Below are 20,443 nucleotides of genomic sequence, written 5' to 3' on the forward strand. Positions count from 1 at the left end.
TTCTTGTCTAGCAGACATCCACAGTTCGCTCCCAGACTGTTCTCGGGTTAGTTTCTCAACAGTAAAACAATCCTCAACCGACATTTCTAGAGATTTGAAATAACTATCCATTGCTAAAACACAAGAGGGTTGCTTCAGGTCTACATGATCTGCATAATTGAAAGTTATGCTATGAAGCAATGGAAGTTTCTCTACAGGTGTACTGGTACTGTCCTTCAAAAAGTTGGTTAACCAACCTGCATTTGAGTTAAAACTATGAAGTTTTCCCCTGAAACGTGACACATCAAAAGTAGACTTTTTGATGTCAAATAATTTAACACTCTTTGATGATGATGTGTCGCTACTACTGCTGAATTTATGTTTTTTAAACTGTAATTCCTCAGCTTTCTTGGGACTTAGCTTCCTCTTTCGTGGATTGCTCCATTTACACTTTTTAGATGTTGGTGCCAGCTTTCCATCCCTTTTCATCTGGGTAATATCGACCATGGCATACAATAGTGCTGATATGTGATTGCAGGCCTCTCCTTCTCTGAATAAAAAAAATGAACATTCATAAACAAAAATAAAGGCAACATAAAGTTTAGTATCACTTGTTACTGCATAGACAGATGGTACCGGTAGGTGTGTACACTTCTTTGCTTATTTCATTACTAGTAGCTAGACCTTATGAGTCTATCCATGTTCAGACATGATTTTTACCACTGCATGTTTCTGATGTTTCAACTAAAGAATGCTAAGGAATTTTTATGTTTAAATTATTCATATAAGCTTACAATAATCAAGTCTTCACAGTTTTAAAATCGACAAGAACAGTTTTTACAGTACAGTAGATTCTACACGAAAATTTAATCACCACATTAAATTAATTTCATTAATAATTTAAATGCATTGTCATCTGAAAATAAAAATACAAACATTCAAAGCATTATAATTTATCAACTTAAAACATTATTTTCAATAAAGTCACATTTCCGTGAGTGTGAAAACGTTCGACGATCTTGCACAAATTTTAATATTCAGATTTGTAAAGTAGAACCGTAAAAAACTTACCCTGCTGTACAATTACATTCTGCAGAGTTGACAAGTCCGGATACCTTTGAAAGCATGATCCATACATCGTAATCAGGGGTGTCATGTTTATTTGCCGATGGTAATGATGGTAAAACCTTACACTTCACATAACAATGGCTTGTATTTTCGTCCAATTCACATGTCCGAATAGAATGTACATGTCCATCCTCATAAAAAACTTTGGATTTCAGTTGCTTTTTACTATTCATTTTCAAAACAATGTAATTATATAGTTCATTTTCTGTAATGTTTGGCATGCAGTCTAAATCATCATTCCATGAAGACAATAAACTTGGATGTGGGAGAATCTCACCCAACGGCGTCGTAAGTTTCGTGAACTTTCTACTTTCACATTCGGTCTCGTCCTTGGCCAACACGTCCTGTAAACTAGGCAATCCAAGACGATTTGTTCCTCTGACACGATCTATGAGCTGACATTTATTTCCCGATACTGGTTATCCGTGTCTGCTAAGGTAACCCTTCAACTCTAACACAGTAAATCTCTCAAGGCTATAATCATTGTTTACACACGCTTCAGTAATCCTATTGTCCGCCATCTTTATCGATCATCAACAGCCCCCGGAAGTTCCTCGATTACCAGCGATACCTGTTTCGCTAAGGGAGATAACCTAGTTATCGGAAAGGACTATAGTACGACACTAGTCATCCTATTTCCAATTAAGAAGTACACGTATTTTAAGGAATACACATAGTTGATATGTAGATACACTTGATCTAAAAACTGATGAATGTATATTCTGCAATTATTCTTAATTTTGGATTCACGGGTTCGTTCCACTTTAAATTATAATATATTGGTATATATTGTAATCTCCTTTATTTTTTTTTGGTTTTGCCTTTTCTTTTTACATGTACTTTTTATGATGTTACTCTATTGCTTTCCCTTGTTGAAGATTACTTTTTTACGGCCCTGTTTTGCGTGCTAGTCGACATAAATGTATACTATCTGAAGATATGCAAGGAAGCTAAGTAAACATCTGAAAGACGACCGTTGACCTTCATCGCTAGACATGGAAATAAGTAGACGTCAGATAGAAACAGTCGACCTGCCGCGATAAAAACTTAACCTAAATACGTTTATAACGATTCAGAAGTGGACGTCCATTCTACTGCTTGTAATTAATATGGAGATACACTTCATTTTATATAAGGTTTTCACCAACTACAAGATGCGATGCAATTTCCCATTTCGTTTATTTGAAAAGAAATCTTATCTGAAACCTTTACACAAATAGTCATCTTCACTTGAGACTCTTGACAGGGGTGGCAGTATTACAGTGCGGCTCAAATATTTTCCTATAGGCCGATCAAAATCATCTGTCTCCTTATAAAAGTGCTATGAACATCACTTCGAGAGATCTTGGTTTCGTGAATTTATGATTGCCATCATTAGGAAATACTCTGCGTTGCGATATGAAGACCAACGTATCTAATACGTGTTTATAAATCTAGGGTTCTGCTGTTACTGCCCTAGTTATTATTTTGAGAATGTGCCTTATATATGCAATTTGGATTTAAACTAGATTAACATGGCGGGTAGATAAAACAGAAAGATAGCTTTTACTCATTCGGTTTCAAGATTCCTCAGTAAATCTGTATTGTGTTCGTGATTTGTTTTTTTTTTGTTTTTCCGACTTTGAACTTGAATTACGATTCCATTTGAATGTTTGAATTATGTTATCCTATCCAAAATATCCTGTTAAATGAATTGTGATGATAAGCTATATGGTCCAGGTAAACGTTTTTGCTGTAATATTTATTTTCCTTACAGTATTCGAAACCACCAGATGGCTATCCTCCCCCTCAATGACACGTCGGATGTATATTTGTCGATCTGGGATGATCGGTCCTCACCAGAATACCCTCAGTTTCTCTTCCCAAGACCAAGGACCGAAGCCAAACCGTTAAGAAAAGGTTTTTAACCTATTTTTGTCTGTAATTTGTTAGATAATCTCATTTTAATTATAGTACGTATATAAAACTCATTCTAATGATTAATTACCTGTTAGATGTTAATTTTAAATTGTTTTTATTTTCTCTCTGCGTTTTAGGTGTTTGTGTGCTCTCAAAATGAGAATATATTCAACCAAAATCTTTATTGTTCAAATTAACAACTTTGTGTACATGGAAATGTGCCAACTCCTTGATGAAAAATATTGATAATCAAATAAACTTAAATACATTTATCAAAGTAGATATAGAATTCCCTGTTGTAAATATATAAATATTTTGTATGATACTCTAGATGTGGGTACATGCACCATATAAGTTACATGAAAACTTATTTCTTAAAATCACTCCACAATGGATGCAAAAACATGGCAATCTTGGTAAAAGGTGGTGTTACATAAAACTCTTCATCACAAAAATACGTGCACACTCTTAAAATATAGAATTAACGTTAATAGTTGTATTATTATTTCAGGCGTGCAAGGTGTTTACCACTATCAGGGGTGTTATACACCACTCCATATGAATATGACGCAGTTTTTTGTGAATTCGGGAGTAATGAGCTTAGATCTATGCGCGGACGCATGCGACGGGACAACAGCAAAGTTGTTCGCGATAGAGGTATGTATCATATATGTTAGCGGTTCCGCTGTGCAGCGCTTACATACAATTTCGAAATTCAAATATTGCTACATTGTATAAATAAATAACACTTAAAACTATCACATATATCTTTTTTATGGGAAACTCTTCAAGTCAAACTACTGGTAAGGCGAAAGACATGTATGTGTTGTTATAACTAACTTAAATCTTATTTGTTTCAGCGTAACAAGGACTGTTTTTGTGGTGACTATTCGTCGGTTTTCAACCCAATTGACAGGGGCCTGGTATTCTGTAACACCTTCATATGTACCGGTACCACATATCCGTGCGGAGGTTTAATCGGCTTCTATGCTGTGTATATGTCAGTGTTAGGTAATGTATATGAATATGTTAACTGTAACTGTAAATTTACCATTAAACCATAAACAATGCATCACATAATTTGAAAGACTTTGAAATATTTTTCTCAATTAAATAATATTGAAAAAAATTGATATTTTGTGTGAAAATATGTTGTATGAAGACATATTTCTTTATCACGTTCACAGTTAAATGATTTTATCATATTTATTGAAATAAAAAAAAAAAGCCAAGACTTCGATACGTCAGTCAGTCAATCAATAAGTCAATATAATTCTAGGTCTTTAAATCATTAACACCGTGCAACTTTACAGATTAATACATCACTCCAAACTTGTACATGTCCATTAATTAAAAAACAAATTTTCATATGTCTATAACAGTCTGAGTATACAATGGTGCAATTATACTTTACAAGAATCTGAGTATATAATGGTATTATTACGCTGTTACACAGCCAATACTTTGTCATGTCAATAAAGCTGAACTGAGGTTAAATCTTTTAGCACCAATACTTGCCATAGAACCGGATATTCCACAACCGACAAAGACCGTAGACATCACGTTTCTATATTTCGAAAGCGAAACGGTAAGATATTCTGATACACAACTACTTTATCTTAAAAATCTATGATAATCAATTTACAATGTAAAATCGGCTAGTAATAAAAATGAATGTGCCAATTAAATATTATTGCACATGTCATTAGTGTGACATTTCCTGGAAAATCTTCTGTTGGCTTCGTCAGGGAAAAACGATAACTTACGTCATAAATTTTCATGAAATTTTCTAAATATCGCGTCAAAGCTTGTAGAGGAAAGAAACCTTAGTTTTGTTTTCATTATCTGAGAATCTGTGTGACCCATTTTCAATTTTTTTTTCTTATTTTGGTTCGCAATGGCTCATATAAAATGTTGTTGTATTAGTGATATGTGCTACATGTATGTTAGTTATAGGTGATATAAGGTGTTGTCATGCTAATTATGTGTTACAAGTGTATATCACATGAGTGCTATATATATTCGATGCCATGTTAGTAGAAATTAAATTGACGCTATTTGATGTCAAGGTAGTGGTATTTGTTATCACGCTAGTGGTATCTGATGATGCTATGTTAGTGGTATTTGTTATCACGCTAGTGGTATCTGATGATGCTATGTTAGTGGTATTTGTTATCACGCTAGTGGTATCTGATAATGCTATGTTAGTGGTATTTGAGGTCAAATTAGTGGTATTGCATGTCATGTCAGTGATATTTGATATCACGGTAGCGGTATCTGATGATGCTATGTTACTGGTATTTGATGCCACGTAAGTGGTATTTGAGGTAACGTAAGTGGTATTTGAGGTAACGTAAGTGGTATTTGATGTCATGTAAGTTGTATCTGATGATGCCATGTTTAAGCCAACATTTTTTTTTCATTTGATAGAAATCCAAACAAATGGTATTAATTGATATGTTTTTACAATACTCTGGTTTTCTGTAGGTGGACATCGGTAGTTATGCATCTTTACCATTTTATATGACGCACATCTTCCTAAGCTTAGGTAGCAGCGCGTATACTCCCTATTATCTGTACTACAAACAACGCTACCCTTGTGACATCAGCGAAATTAAACCCGTGATGGTCTCCTCACAGACTTATTACAAGGTAATATTTAAATTATAAAGGGTTTAAATATAAAGGATTGGTGAAGAACCATCTTAACGTATAAATATAAAGGTAGGGTTTAGAATTACCCACAAGTGTAAATGGAAAGGTAGAATTTAGAATTACCCACACGTGTAAACAGAAAGGTAGGGTTTAGAACTACCCACACGTGTAAATAGAAAGGTAGAATTTAGAATTACCCACACGTGTAAACAGAAAGGTAGGGTTTAGAACTACCCACACGAGTAAATAGAAAGGTAGAATTTAGAATTACCTACACGTGTAAATAGAAAGGTAGGATTTAGAATTACCTACACGTGTAAATAGGGTTTAGAATTACCCACACGTGTACATAGAAAGGTAGGATTTAGAATTACCCACACGTGTACATAGAAAGGTAGGATTTAGAGTTACCCACACGTGTAAATAGAAAGATAGGTTTTAGAATTTCCTACACGTGTAAATAGAAAGGTAGGATTTCGAATTAATTACACGTGTAAATAGAAAGGTAGAATTTAGAATTACCCACATGTGTAAAAAGAAAGGTAGGATTTAGAATTACTTACACGTGTAATCAGAAAGGTAGGATTTAGAATTACCTACACGTGTAATCAGAAAGGTAGGATTTATAATTACCTTCACGTGTTAATAGAAAAGAAGGGTTTACAATTACCTTCATGTGTAAATAGAAAGGAATGGTTTACAATTACCTCCACGTGTAAATAGAAAGGAAGGGTTTACAATTACCTTCACGTGTAAATAGAAGGAAAGGGTTAAAAATTAACTTCATGTCCAATTAGAAAGGTAAGGTTTAGAATTACCTTCATATCTAAATAGAAAGATATGTTTAGGATTACCTCCATATCTTAAGAGAAAAGTAGGAATAAGAATTACCTACACGGGTAAATAGAAAGGTAGGGTTTAGAATTACCTTCATGTCTAAATAGAAAGATAGGGTTTATAATGACCTACATGTCTAAATAGAAAGGGAGAGTTAAGAATCACCGACATGTGTGACAGTGAAGTCATCGAAACACCACACTCCTAAGTATCATAATATTAATTGCATTACCCTAAAGAAATGTTCCAGACTATTATTGTAGCATTGTAACAAGTTATCTTGACTTCAGGAGTTTTCTACGTTAAAATACGAATCCGTTGAGCTGATTGAGGCAACTTGTCTCTGGATAGGAATAAACAATATCTCGAACGGCACTGCTGGACTTCTGAAACTAAGACGTATTGGTAAGTTGGGGATTCCTCTTTTTCTTTTCTTTCTTTTTCATTTTCTGATATTTTACCAGTGAAACATCAAAATAGTGAGTGTTACATTTCACTGTATAAGGGAATCACAAATTATATAACAGAAGTGTATATATTTGACCATTAGATATCTGGATACAGACGTGATTCATTTCAGTATATTATCTTTAGGTTAGTTTTCTGTCATTTTAAAGGAAGTTCTAAGTAGGAAAAATGCAAGAAATAAAATATCTTATTAAACTGTTGGCAATAATAAATTTCACTTCTGTGTATTCTACCTTGGTATCTCACAGTGCACACATAATAACCGCAGTAGAGATTACATATTTATTATTACCGTAGACACTATCAAGTATCCATACCCAATTTAGAATTTACCAGTGAAATGTAGAGATAAGCCTAGGTGTAAAAATCTTTTTTTTCCATTCCAGCTCAGCGTAATGCTTTTGATATTTTCATAACAATTTAAAATCAAGTTACCTGTACCAATGAAATCAAAGAGCACAACACAACGTATACAACTAACCAGTCAAAAACATTGATGCATTTTTATACATAATATATATTTTTGTAGCATTGATGCTTTTCAGCTTCTTTGGTCAGGTACTGTAGTACATATTTCTTAAGTCGTTTTGATACACTGTACGTTTAATTTATAAATCACTAGATGTTAAATCACGAGTTGGTTTTGTTTATCAAGTTTACTTTCACATATGTTTGGCGTATTATTGTTTCTCTTCACAGATTCCAAAGAAACTTTTATTTCGGCACCCTATCTTGCCGTTGTGGGTTGGTGGTCTGGTGAGTTGATTTAGGTCTTACGTTCCTTTGTGATATCTTAATGACAATAATGTAAAAAGCTATAAGTAACAAATCAAGTTCTTTATTCAACGGAACCAAATTAAGGGGAACACCAGTTTTTAAATCAGGAATTACCATATCATGTCATTTCATTTCTTCCTGCAATAAGAGTAGATTAAGCTTTTGAATGAAGTTATTAAATTAATGAAAAGAAAGAAGTCACATTTCCTGTTCGTTATAACATAATTATATAGTATCACGCATGTAGTTATAAACACACGCATTGGAAGGTTGAAGAATGCAACGTATAATATTCGCTTTACATATTGATATAACGTATCTAGCATTCATGTTTTATCCTACTATTTTTCCAATATGTTATATGTTATTAAACCTTATTTTCTAAACTTCTTAGATTCTGAGTCATTTGACTGAAACGTCGACTCCTTATCTGCAGTGTGTTGTTATTGTATATCCGGGGTTAAAATTATATTGCCTTCCATGATAAATGTTCTTACGTATTGCTCTTGATATACTGAAGACAACTCATGTTTCCATATTTTCTTATTTGTTTTTCATCTTGCTGTCCCAATGTTTTCTCATTATGGTATTATTATGTTATTATTAATTTGCATTATTTATATCGTGGTAGACTTCATCTTAATAAATAATTCCTTTTTCTGATGGTTCATTGTCAACAGAAGCAATAACAGAAGCAGAAACAACAACAAATGTAGAAGAAACAACAGAAGCAGAAACGATAACAGAAGCAGAAACAGCAACGAAAGCAGTTACAACAACGGCGAATGGATTGCTAACAATAACATCATCAATAACAACAACAGCAGAAACAACAGTAGTCACAACAGCAAAAGAAACTACAGTTGTCACAACAGCAATAGCAACTACAGTGGTCACAACAGCAGCAGACACTACAGAGGTCACAACAGGAGCAGAAACTACAACCCCAGAAGCAGAAACTACAGAGACAGATTGGTCAGCCGCAGCAACAACCGAACAAACATCGACAGAGACTGAGCCTGTGGTCACCGACCAACCAACGATGAACACAGGAGCTTCTTCATCACCTGACGGCCAAACAAGTGCCGTAGAGACCAGCACACTCCTGTCCAGTCACGTAACGGTCTCCGGGGGTATATGTAAATGTAGATGTAAGAACTTCTCTAATATGACAAGAGAAGAGCTGATTGCGAGGTTGAAAGCTCTGCGAGCTGAACTCGGTGTAAACGTAACAGAACTGTCGTCTTACCTTCGGAAATTCATCAGCGTTCCCGATAGCCGTCCGTCCGCTGTAGGGGTAGGGGTCGTGGGCGTGGTAATCCTTGCGTTTGTGGTAGGTACCATTGCTGTTTTGGACCTTACTACATTCTTGAAACCCAAGAAGTAGATTAGATGTCAGCTGTTTTTGTTCGCATATTGATGGACAGATGAGAGTCAATATTACGTCTGATTTCCTCATGTATATGGGCCGGTGTTTAGATTTGCTTGTATGATGTTTTACAATCATCATTTACATACCAAGATATGTTTAATCAGCCACGACATTAATATGTCATGTTAGATCAGATTAAACGGAGCTTTGTTTCTCCATTACGCCAATACTTATATAACCCTTGTTGTTGATTTTTCCGTGGTGCCGTTTGTACATAGTTCCGGCTCTGTTGGTTCGCCTTGACGTCCGTCATTGTATAGCTCTTGATGTTGGTTCGCCTTGAGGTCCGTCATTGTATAGCTCTTGATGTTGGTTCGCCTTGACGTCCGTCGGTGTATAGCTCTTATTATTTGTTCGCCTTGACGTCCGTCATTGTATAGCTCTTGATATTGGTTCGCCTTGACGTCCGTCATTGTATAACTCTTGATGTTGGTTCGCCTTTACGTCCGTCATTGTATAACACTTGATGTTGGTTCGCCTTGACGTCCGTCATTGTATAGCTCTTGGTGTTGGTTCGCCTTGAAGTCCGTTGTTGTATAGCTCTTGGTGTTGGTTCGACTTGACGTCCGTCATTGTATAGGTCTTGATGTTGGTTCGGCTTGTCGTCCGTCTTTGTATAGCTCTTGGTGTTAATTCGCCTTGACGTCCGTCATTATATAGCTCTTGGTGTTGGTTCGCCTTGACGTCCTTCATTGTTTAGCTCTTGATGTTGGTTCGCCTTGACATCCGTCATTGTATAGCTCTTATTATTTGTTCGCCTTGACGTCCGTCATTGTATAGCTCTTGGTGTTGGTTCGCCTTGACGTCCGTCATTGTATAGCTCTTGATGTTGGTTCGCCTTGATGTCCGTCATTGTATAGCTCTTGGTGTTGGTTCGCCTTGACGTCCGTCATTGTATGACTCTTGGTGTTGGTTCGCCTTGACGTCCGTCATGGTATAGCTCTTGGTGTTGGTTCGCCTTGACGTCCATCGTTGTATAGCTCTTGGTGTTGGTTCGCCTTGACGTCCGTCATTGGATAGCTCTTGATGTTGGTTCGCCTTGACGTCCGTCATTGTATAACTCTTGATGTTGGTTCGCCTTGACGTCCGTCATTGTATAACTCTTGATGTTGGTTCGCCTTGACGTCCGTCATTGTATAGCTCGTGGTGTTGGTTCGCCTTGAAGTCCGTTGTTGTATAGCTCTTGGTGTTGGTTCGACTTGACGTCCGTCATTGTATAGGTCTTGGTGTTGGTTCGCCTTGACGTCCGTCTTTGTATAGCTCTTGGTGTTGGTTCGCCTTGAAGTCCGTTGTTGTATAGCTCTTGGTGTTGGTTTGACTTGACGTCCGTCATTGTATAGGTCTTGGTGTTGGTTCGGCTTGTCGTCCGTCTTCGTATAGCTCTTGGTGTTAATTCGCCTTGACGTCCGTCATTATATAGCTCTTGGTGTTGGTTCGCCTTGACGTCCTTCATTGTATAGCTCTTGATGTTGGTTCGCCTTGACATCCGTCATTGTATAGCTCTTATTATTTGTTCGCCTTGACGTCCGTCATTGTATAGCACTTGGTGTTGGTTCGCCTTGACGTCCGTCATTGTATAGCTCTTGGTGTTGGTTCGCCTTGACGTCCATCGTGGTATAGCTCTTGGTGTTGGTTCGCCTTGACGTCCGTCATTGGATAGCTCTTGATGTTGGTTCGCCTTGACGTCCGTCATTGTATAACTCTTGATGTTGGTTCGCCTTTACGTCCGTCATTGTATAACACTTGATGTTGGTTCGCCTTGACGTCCGTCATTGTATAGCTCTTGGTGTTGGTTCGCCTTGAAGTCCGTTGTTGTATAGCTCATGGTGTTGGTTCGACTTGACGTCCGTCATTGTATAGGTCTTGATGTTGGTTCGGCTTGTCGTCCGTCTTTGTATAGCTCTTGGTGTTAATTCGCCTCGACGTCCGTCATTATATAGCTCTTGGTGTTGGTTCGCCTTGACGTCCTTCATTGTATAGCTCTTGATGTTGGTTCGCCTTGACATCCGTCATTGTATAGCTCTTATTATTTGTTCGCCTTGACGTCCGTCATTGTATAGCTCTTGGTGTTGGTTCGCCTTGACGTCCGTCATTGTATAGCTCTTGATGTTGGTTCGCCTTGACGTCCGTCATTGTATAGCTCTTGGTGTTGGTTCGCCTTGACGTCCGTCATGTTATAGCTCTTGGTGTTGGTTCGGCTTGACGTCCGTCATGGTATAGCTCTTGGTGTTGGTTCGGCTTGACGTCCGTCATTGTATAGCTCTTGGTGTTGGTTCGCCTTGACGTCCGTCATTGGATAGCCCTTGATGTTGGTTCGCCTTGACGTCCGTCATTGTATAACTCTTGATGTTGGTTCGCCTTGACGTCCGTCATTGTATAGCTCTTGATGTTGGTTCGCCCTGACGTCCGTCATTGTATAGCTCTTGATATTTGTTCGCCCTGACGTCCGTTATTGTATAGCTCTTGATGTTGGTTCGCCATGACGTCCGTCATTGTATAACGCTTGATGTTGGTTCGCCTTGACGTCCGTCATTGTATAGCTCTTGATGTTGGTTCGCCTTGACGTCCGTTATTGTATAGCTCTTGGTGTTGGTTCGGCTTGAAGTCCGTTGTTGTATAGCTCTTGGTGTTGGTTCGCCTTGATGTCCGTCATTGTATAGCTCTTATTATTTGTTCGCCTTGACGTCCGTCATTGTATAGCTCTTGGTGTTGGTTCGCCTTGACGTCCGTCATTGTATAGCTCTTGATGTTGGTTCGCCTTGACGTCCGTCATTGTATAGCTCTTGGTGTTGGTTCGCCTTGACGTCCGTCATGTTATAGCTCTTGGTGTTGGTTCGGCTTGACGTCCGTCATGGTATAGCTCTTGGTGTTGGTTCGGCTTGACGTCCGTCATTGTATAGCTCTTGGTGTTGGTTCGCCTTGACGTCCGTCATTGGATAGCCCTTGATGTTGGTTCGCCTTGACGTCCGTCATTGTATAACTCTTGATGTTGGTTCGCCTTGACGTCCGTCATTGTATAGCTCTTGATGTTGGTTCGCCCTGACGTCCGTCATTGTATAGCTCTTGATATTTGTTCGCCCTGACGTCCGTTATTGTATAGCTCTTGATGTTGGTTCGCCATGACGTCCGTCATTGTATAACGCTTGATGTTGGTTCGCCTTGACGTCCGTCATTGTATAGCTCTTGATGTTGGTTCGCCTTGACGTCCGTTATTGTATAGCTCTTGGTGTTGGTTCGGCTTGAAGTCCGTTGTTGTATAGCTCTTGGTGTTGGTTCGCCTTGATGTCCGTCATTGTATAACTCTTGATGTTGGTTCGCCTTGACGTCCGTCATTGTATAACTCTTGATGTTGGTTCGCCCTGAAGTCCGTCATTGTATAGCTCTTGATGTTGGTTCGCCTTGACGTCCGTTATTGTATAGCTCTTGGTGTTGGTTCGGCTTGAAGTCCGTTGTTGTATAGCTCTTGGTGTTGGTTCGCCTTGATGTCCGTCATTGTATAACTCTTGATGTTGGTTCGCCTTGACGTCCGTCATTGTATAACTCTTGATGTTGGTTCGCCCTGAAGTCCGTCATTGTATAGCTCTTGATGTTGGTTCGCCTTGACGTCCATCATTGTATAGGTCTTATTATTTGTTCGCCTTGACATCCGTCATTGCATAGCTGTTGATATTTGTTCGCCTTGACGTCCGTCATTTTTTAGCTCTTGGAGTTTGGTCGCCTTGAGGTCCGTCATTGTATAGCTCCTGATGTTGGTTCGCCTTGACATCCTTCATTGTATAGCTCTTGATGTTGGTTCGCCTTGACGTCCGTCATTGTATAGCTCTTGATGTTGGTTCGCCTTGACGTCCGTCATTGTATAGCTCTTTATGTTGGTTCGCCTTGACGTCCGTCATTGTATAGCTCTTGGTGTTGGTTCACCTTGATGTCCGTCATTGTATAGCTCTTATTATTTGTTCGCCTTGACATCCGTCATTGCATTGCCGTTGATATTTGTTCGCCTTGACGTCCGTCATTTTTTAGCTCTTGGAGTTTGGTCGCCTTGAGGTCCGTCATTGTATAGCTCCTGATGTTGGTTCGCCTTGACATCCTTCATTGTATAGCTCTTGATGTTGGTTCGCCTTGACGTCCGTCATTGTATAGCTCTTTATGTTGGTTCGCCTTGACGTCCGTCATTGTATAGCTCTTGGTGTTGGTTCACCTTGATGTCCGTCATTGTATAGCTCTTATTATTTGTTCGCCTTGACATCCGTCATTGCATAGCTGTTGATATTTGTTCGCCTTGACGTCCGTCATTTTTTAGCTCTTGGAGTTTGGTCGCCTTGAGGTCCGTCATTGTATAGCTCCTGATGTTGGTTCGCCTTGACATCCTTCATTGTATAGCTCTTGATGTTGGTTCGCCTTGGCGTCCGTCATTGTATAGCTCTTTATGTTGGTTCGCCTTGACGTCCGTCATTGTATAGCTCTTGATGTTGGTTCGCCTTGACGTCCGTCATTGTATAGCTCTTGGTGTTGGTTCGCCTTGATGTCCGTCATTGTATAGCTCTTATTATTTGGTTCGCCTTGACGTCCGTCTTTGTATAGCTCTTGATGTTTGTTCGCCTTGACGTCCGTCATTGTACAGCTCTTGATGTTGGTTCGCCTTGACGTCTGTCCTGATATAGCTCTTGGTGTTGGTTCGCCTTGACGTTCGCCATTGTATAGCTCTTGGTGTTGGTTCGCCTTGACTTCAGTCATTGTATAGCTCTTGATGTTGGTTCGCCTTGACGTCCGTCATTGTATAGCTCTTATTATTTGTTCGCCTTGACATCGGTCATTGTATAGCTCTTGATGTTGGTTCGCCTTGATGTCTGTCCTTATATAGCTCTTGATAATGGTTTCGATTGACTTCCGTACTAATATAGCCCTGGTTATGTACATTCTTGAATAACACTTGCTGTTGGTTTCTCCTGGATGCCTGGGTCATATATTAGCTATACAAGGTCATAACTTCATAATAACCATCCAAACAAAATTAGTATTTTGAAAATGTCTAAGGATTAAACAAATCCAGATTAGTTTACTTAAATTATGTTATGTCCTTGATGTCAACACGTGATAACATATTCATTAGTCCGTCTGGCTTTTTTTGTGTACAATCATTTCATTGAAAAGCTTCAAACTACATGTAGCTATTCACATTTAATGAAAGGAAGATACTTTGTATATCTTAGAATAGTAGGTTCCTGTAAAGTCTTCCTCGGAATATAAACATCTTATTCTACCAAATAATGAAGCTAAGGCGTTAGGTCCTGAACGTGACAAATACTTTCCACCCTCATCCAACGATATACTTTGTCTACTTTGTCATCCATAGTGTCGTTGTAAGGATTGATTATTATCAACATTCATGTATTCTTATATAGTATGATCTTGGTAAAGGGAAGTAACTGTGTGTTCCTGATGAAATTGTCCCCCTTGCTCTGTTAAATGTTAAGTTCTGCTTCAGAACATAATTGCTGTATTCGAATTTTAATATGAGATAGCATAACGATATTACTCAAAAACCTAATTTGTGCGATTCATTTTTATTTCTGAAATGAAGGTTTTTATTACCCAAGGTGGTAGCTTACAATTATATAAAATATGTTAATGATCAAAAGTATAATTCACATATCAAAAGCATCTTAAATATTTCCTCTCGTGAATTCGAATGATATTGTCTTTGGTCATTGCTTCATCATACTGGCACAGCACATGTATTAAAAATAATCTATCCCATGTCGGTATAGTCCCACTAACACGCTAGAGGATGCTCACTTGCCGGAGGAACTAATATTAATACAATAATACAATTTGTCTTTACCTTTGACTATTTAGCTGTTATTCTTGCTGTTATTCTTGTCCACTATTCTATGCATAATACTTTTCTTTTTATCAAATTCAATTTTTTTTTTAAATTATTGATTAAATGAAGTCATGCTGAAACCTTATATTGCTATCATACCAGTATTTTCCAAAAAAATATTGTTTTATCTTTTGATTTTGGAAAATTGATAAAGGAAAATTAATCAAGTGAGTAGGACATGTAGCTCAAACCTGTAAGTTTACCATTTAGATTGAAGTTTTCAGATGATGACGATTTGTAAAACGGTCATCACACCTGTATCCTTTGTCGATCTGGTCTTTTTTGTTGTCCTATATGAGATGCTTGTCTTATTTTGCATTTTTCTAAGCAGAGTATGAGTTCCTACTAAACTGAGCGAAGAAAATAAATTGGTGAATGGGGCTAATGGTTAAACAGTTCCTAAAGACAGTGTAGAACTATCCCCATGATTTGATTGGAAGATTATGTGATTCTGCGTCATTATGTAATATTGTTTGATAAAATTTGTCGTGCAAGTTTCAATCATTAAAAAATAAAATGAAGTTACTTTTCAAAACTGCAGGTCCTTTTTGATATCTCATTCATATTTTGTTACTGTGTAAAACACCTTATAACCCCCAGATACTTCTGGGCAGTTAAGTAATGTTCACCATGATTTAATGATGTAATGAAGGTTTGGCAGCAATACAACGGTGATTCACGTTCTCCTGATTTCAATGGAGTAATGCTTGGTCCATAACTGTTGGAGTGATATTAAGAAAAAATCATAATAAGGAGTCTATATCAATACGCCATTTGGTTTTTAATTCATAACATGGTAATGTTAAATCACCTGAGGATCCGTCCTGATGGAAGGATTTAAACCCTGCATGTGCATATGTTGCTTGATCCCTGTTAAAGATAAAGAAAGAAAGCAAATATTATCTAGAAAATAATGTGAAAATTTAAATAACTAGTATGAGATTTAACGAAATAATATTGTTGAATGTGACAATTCTCAATGATACAACAGACTACTAAAAATACGTCTGTTTGCTATATCTGAAATCAGAGAAGCTTCAAACGGCTAACTGACTGGTAAAAAGACTATCAATATGGAAGACGCTGTATTGACAAATTCAATGGCCAGACAATAAAACAGACTTGGATGTCATCTCACTTACCATAAACTTTTCACAGATATAGTTCTTTGCGCTGGCACAGCTCTGGTCATCCCATCTAAAGTCGGCTCTGGCCCAGAGAAGCATACAATCCTGATTACCGCGATAATTATCTGGCTGGCCCCTGTCCCAGTCAACACAGTCTCTGTTCACTAGAATGTTGTACGGGTTCCACACCCAGCGACGTTCATTCCTGATGTCATTACCTCCCAGCCAGAAGTCACCACCTAATTAAATGTGTGTCAAAGCAATAGAAAAAAACAAACTACTGTTTATGAATTATTATGGCCGAATCCTGACTTATTCAGATTAAACGGTATAAATATGACCGTGCAATAACCCTTAACATATTTTGAACATGAAGTTTGATATGCGACGCAATCACCTTCATCTCGACCAAGGCCTAGGTCGTCTAGAAGAGGTTCACGACTAAAACATTAACTAATAACTAACCATCTAGATTAAAAAGCACATCAGCCATTCATGTGAAAACACTTAACACGTGGAAAAGGTATAATACAAAGAAGTTAACTTAAAAAAGTGCTTGAAGACTGGAACTGTGAAGCCTATTGACAACAGCTAAATTATAAGCTATTGTACGGCAATTTTGATTTCAAAAGTTTAAGATTTTAAACTTGATTATGAAGTGTGGAGTAAAACCATACACAACTAAAACATCGGAACAATTTAGTTTTTTTTTGGTTTTGAGTAGACCGTTATTATTTAAAATTAGTTACTCACGGCATAATGACTTTGCGCGGTACTTGACCCATTTCAACTCAGATATGCTGTTGATGGCGACCAGAGTTCCTCCCTGAGATGCGCATGTAAACTGTAAATGAACATTAATTTCATTGTGTAATTAGATTTAGCAACTTAAATACAGGAATTGTGTTAACACGAAGTACAGACACAATGTTTAAGCCATTAAATTTGATTGTTAGCCACACTTATCCAACTCCCAATGCACATCAAACAAAACATAAAACATCAACATTAAAGCTGGTAAAGGCGATTTGAGTAAGATATTGTGGCACCATGACTGTTTATCTAGGGGATACTTTGTAACAGGTCTGTTTATCATGGAATACTTACTGCAACTTTGTAACAGGACTGTTTATCATGGAATACTTACTGCGACTTTGTGTCAGGACTGTTTATCAAGGGATACTTACTGCCACTTGGTACCAGGACTGTTTATTGTGGAATACCTACTGTCACTTGGTTACAGGACTGTTTATTGTGGAATACTTACTGCCACTTGGTAACAGGACTGTTTATCAAGGGATACTTACTGCGGCTTGGTACCAGGACTGTTTGTCGGAGCTGAAGAAGTAGCAGTGATTACAAAATGGCGTCCAGCCTCTCTCACATCCCCAAGCGGAAACTGAAAAATTCAAAAATGCAAAATGCAATGCATGTACAATATACATTGCTGTACTCTGTTGCAACTTCAACATTCCGATGACGTCAAATTGTTTACACGTTCCACGTCGTGTCTATACTGTCTGACGCGAAAGCTTCATTTAGTATTTTTCATTTTTTTTTTTTATAGTTTTCGATGTTTTAATAGATGAGATATAGTACATCAACATCAGATAATACCAGCTATGAATACAGTTTAACAGAAAACGGCAAGTTACGCATAAGAATTATATTTGCCAACGCATTCCTGATCGACTGTCATGGCAACGAATTAATAACGATTTGTTGCATTTGTGTTGTGATATTTGTTCGTTTCTATGCCGCCTTTCGACACTGTAAACACTGAAGAGTTCCAGCATCGGAACATGAACATTAATATCGATTTTTTTTCTCCAAAAGTAAAATCTTGTATCAAACTTTAAAAAAATATGAAATAGGAGTTTTTGGAAATTAAATCATTTATATAGGTTTTGCTCTGCATCTGAATGATTTTCGAGATAAATAAAGGAAAAGTTTTGTTATAAAGTGACAAACGCCGTAGTTGGACCTTTCTTCGACAATAAATCAATGTTTTTGAAGGAATCGTTAAAATCAATCAGTCGCACAGGACTGTTTAGAGGAATATTGATATACCCTTTCCATTTATTCCAGGTACCTCGTTGAAAAAAAAAAAAATGATTTTGAGGTTACACTTTGCAAAAATCTATAACAGTGTTAGTGTTGCTGCAAACACAAACATTATATTCTCACATATATATATATTGTTTGAGGCAAGAGACTAAAAAAAAAAGGGGGGGGGGGGGGGGGGGGGGGGGGGGGGGGAGAGAGAGAGAGAGAGAGAGAGAGAGAGAGGGGTTGGCCAACGGTGATAAACGCTATAGCCATTTCCTACTGCCTTCCCATTTTACATGATGAGTTGTGCGCCCCATAGCGCACGCAGAAACATATTGACACAAACATTTGATAAAACACATCTACAATGATTAATAACCGTTTGCTACAGAATGTTTCAAGCTTAAGTTTTCACCAAACAATCCGTAGTTGACACTTTATTACAAAAACAAAAAAGAAAAAAGAAAAGAAATAGTTATTACAGATAATATGTAGGTGCTTACCTTGAGAGATGGCGACGGTCCCGAGAAGGGCAGTAACTAGGAGAATATTCATGTTGAATGTAGTCTCCGAGGATGGTACGGAACAGTCGGATAGTCCTCTATTTATACAGAGTCCGTAACTCTGTTACGACACCTGTTTCCATCTTATAATCCGATTGTTATACATAAAACGTGTTTTTATTCGCTCCATTGCATTAATATCATGTTATTCCATAACCTTGGTTGGTATATCCACCACCGACAAGATGTTATGTGCATACTTAAACATTGTTATACAGAGTCCGTAACTCTGTTACGACACCTGTTTCCATCTTATAATCCGATTGTTATACATAAAACGTGTTTTTATTCGCTCCATTGCATTAATATCATGTTATTCCATAACCTTTGTTGGTATATCCACCACCGACAAGATGTTATGTGCATACTTAAACATTGTTATTATGTTTATTGTTGATTTCATACTAGATTTGAATACGTATTCTTTACGACGGCATTTTGAATGATATTGGGTATACATTCATGTTTATTATATTTAACGGTACATATTCTCTTCGGATATATACTGAGTGCACAAAGAAACTGTAACAAAGATAAAAAAACTAAATAACAAAATCAAATAACACGAATATGTCAACATGAACATTCATAAGGATCAACGTATAAAGTAAAATTTAACAAAGATACAAAAAAGAAAAAGAAATAAAAACAAAAGTTAATTAAACTAAAACAAACAAAAAACAAAAAACAATGACGTGTCAACATGAATCAACGTATAAAGCTGTGGTCGCCAGTACTTTATTTGACATCCGAAACATGATTCAAAAAACTTTTTTTTCATCAGTCATATTTGCTCGGCAAGGCGTCTGAACTACAAGTACTACTGTTAGCTATTTCTAAAACTGACGTTAACGATTTGATATATTTCAGAAGACACTTATTAGAGTTTATGTTGCACTTGCATTTTGAATCACCAAAAACGCTGTATGTTAAAACATACGTGTTTTTTTTTTCTTTTTTTTTTCTTTTGATATTTTCCACGAGTGACACCATTGATTCTGGATCGGTACAATTGCCAAGTGTAACCTTTTAACGCATTCTGTTGTGTAAATAAACATGATGTACTTCTTGGCATACTCCGAAACCAAAGAAAAGTGTCGTTCTATCTTTGAAACATTTATTTGAAAATATTCAGCGGAAGGGTTTACTAAAGATCAATTTTAAGTAAAGAAATCAAGGGGCTCTCAGTAAGATTTGCCAGTGGCTCTTTTTATCTCACCTAGAATAAGTGTCCAGAACATTAGGCAATTGCTGAAGTATAGAACAGTTACAAAATAGTCCATGAGCAAAACTTTCCCTAAACATAGTATTCTGAGTTTGATTTAGTTTGATAATGTGCAATGTCTTTACTATATATTACTAGCGATTGTTGGCTAGCTTCTATGAGGCATTGTCTTCCGTTGAGGAGTGATGCGATGGTGTTATTATACTGTACAACACAGTATAATATAGCGTTTTTCATTGTGCAACAGTATATTATGGTGTTATTATAATGTATAACATTCTGAGTATGTGATGATGTTATTACAGCATATTTACCACTTTGTCCCTCTATGAACCTACCAACAGTAGTTGAGCATTAACATCTCATGAACTGCCAAACGGCGCATTAATACTATGTCAATTAAAGCACAAGCGAGTTGCC

At 37.2% G+C, this 20,443-nt stretch overlaps 2 protein-coding genes across 2 annotated transcripts; one reads left to right on the forward strand and one right to left on the reverse strand.

The window, feature by feature from the left end:
• The first annotated feature begins 3,570 nt into the window (after positions 1 to 3,570).
• LOC117336642 (pheromone-regulated protein PRM7-like) lies at positions 3,571 to 9,130 on the forward strand. Its single transcript, XM_033897252.1, has 4 exons — positions 3,571 to 3,663; positions 6,789 to 6,903; positions 7,666 to 7,722; positions 8,424 to 9,130. The coding sequence occupies exons 1-4, from the start codon at positions 3,571 to 3,573 to the stop codon at positions 9,128 to 9,130; spliced, it is 972 nt and encodes a 323-aa protein (XP_033753143.1).
• Positions 9,131 to 15,735: 6,605 nt separating this feature from the next.
• Positions 15,736 to 18,790, reverse strand: LOC117336643 (perlucin-like protein). The gene is made up of 5 exons (XM_033897253.1): positions 18,739 to 18,790; positions 17,494 to 17,585; positions 16,940 to 17,030; positions 16,202 to 16,425; positions 15,736 to 15,777 (listed from the first exon to the last, which is right to left on the reverse strand). The coding sequence occupies exons 1-5, from the start codon at positions 18,788 to 18,790 to the stop codon at positions 15,736 to 15,738; spliced, it is 501 nt and encodes a 166-aa protein (XP_033753144.1).
• Between the last annotated feature and the right edge of the window lie 1,653 nt (positions 18,791 to 20,443).

Source organism: Pecten maximus, chromosome 10 (genome assembly GCF_902652985.1).
Source record: "Pecten maximus chromosome 10, xPecMax1.1, whole genome shotgun sequence".
Classification (NCBI taxonomy): domain Eukaryota; kingdom Metazoa; phylum Mollusca; class Bivalvia; order Pectinida; family Pectinidae; genus Pecten; species Pecten maximus.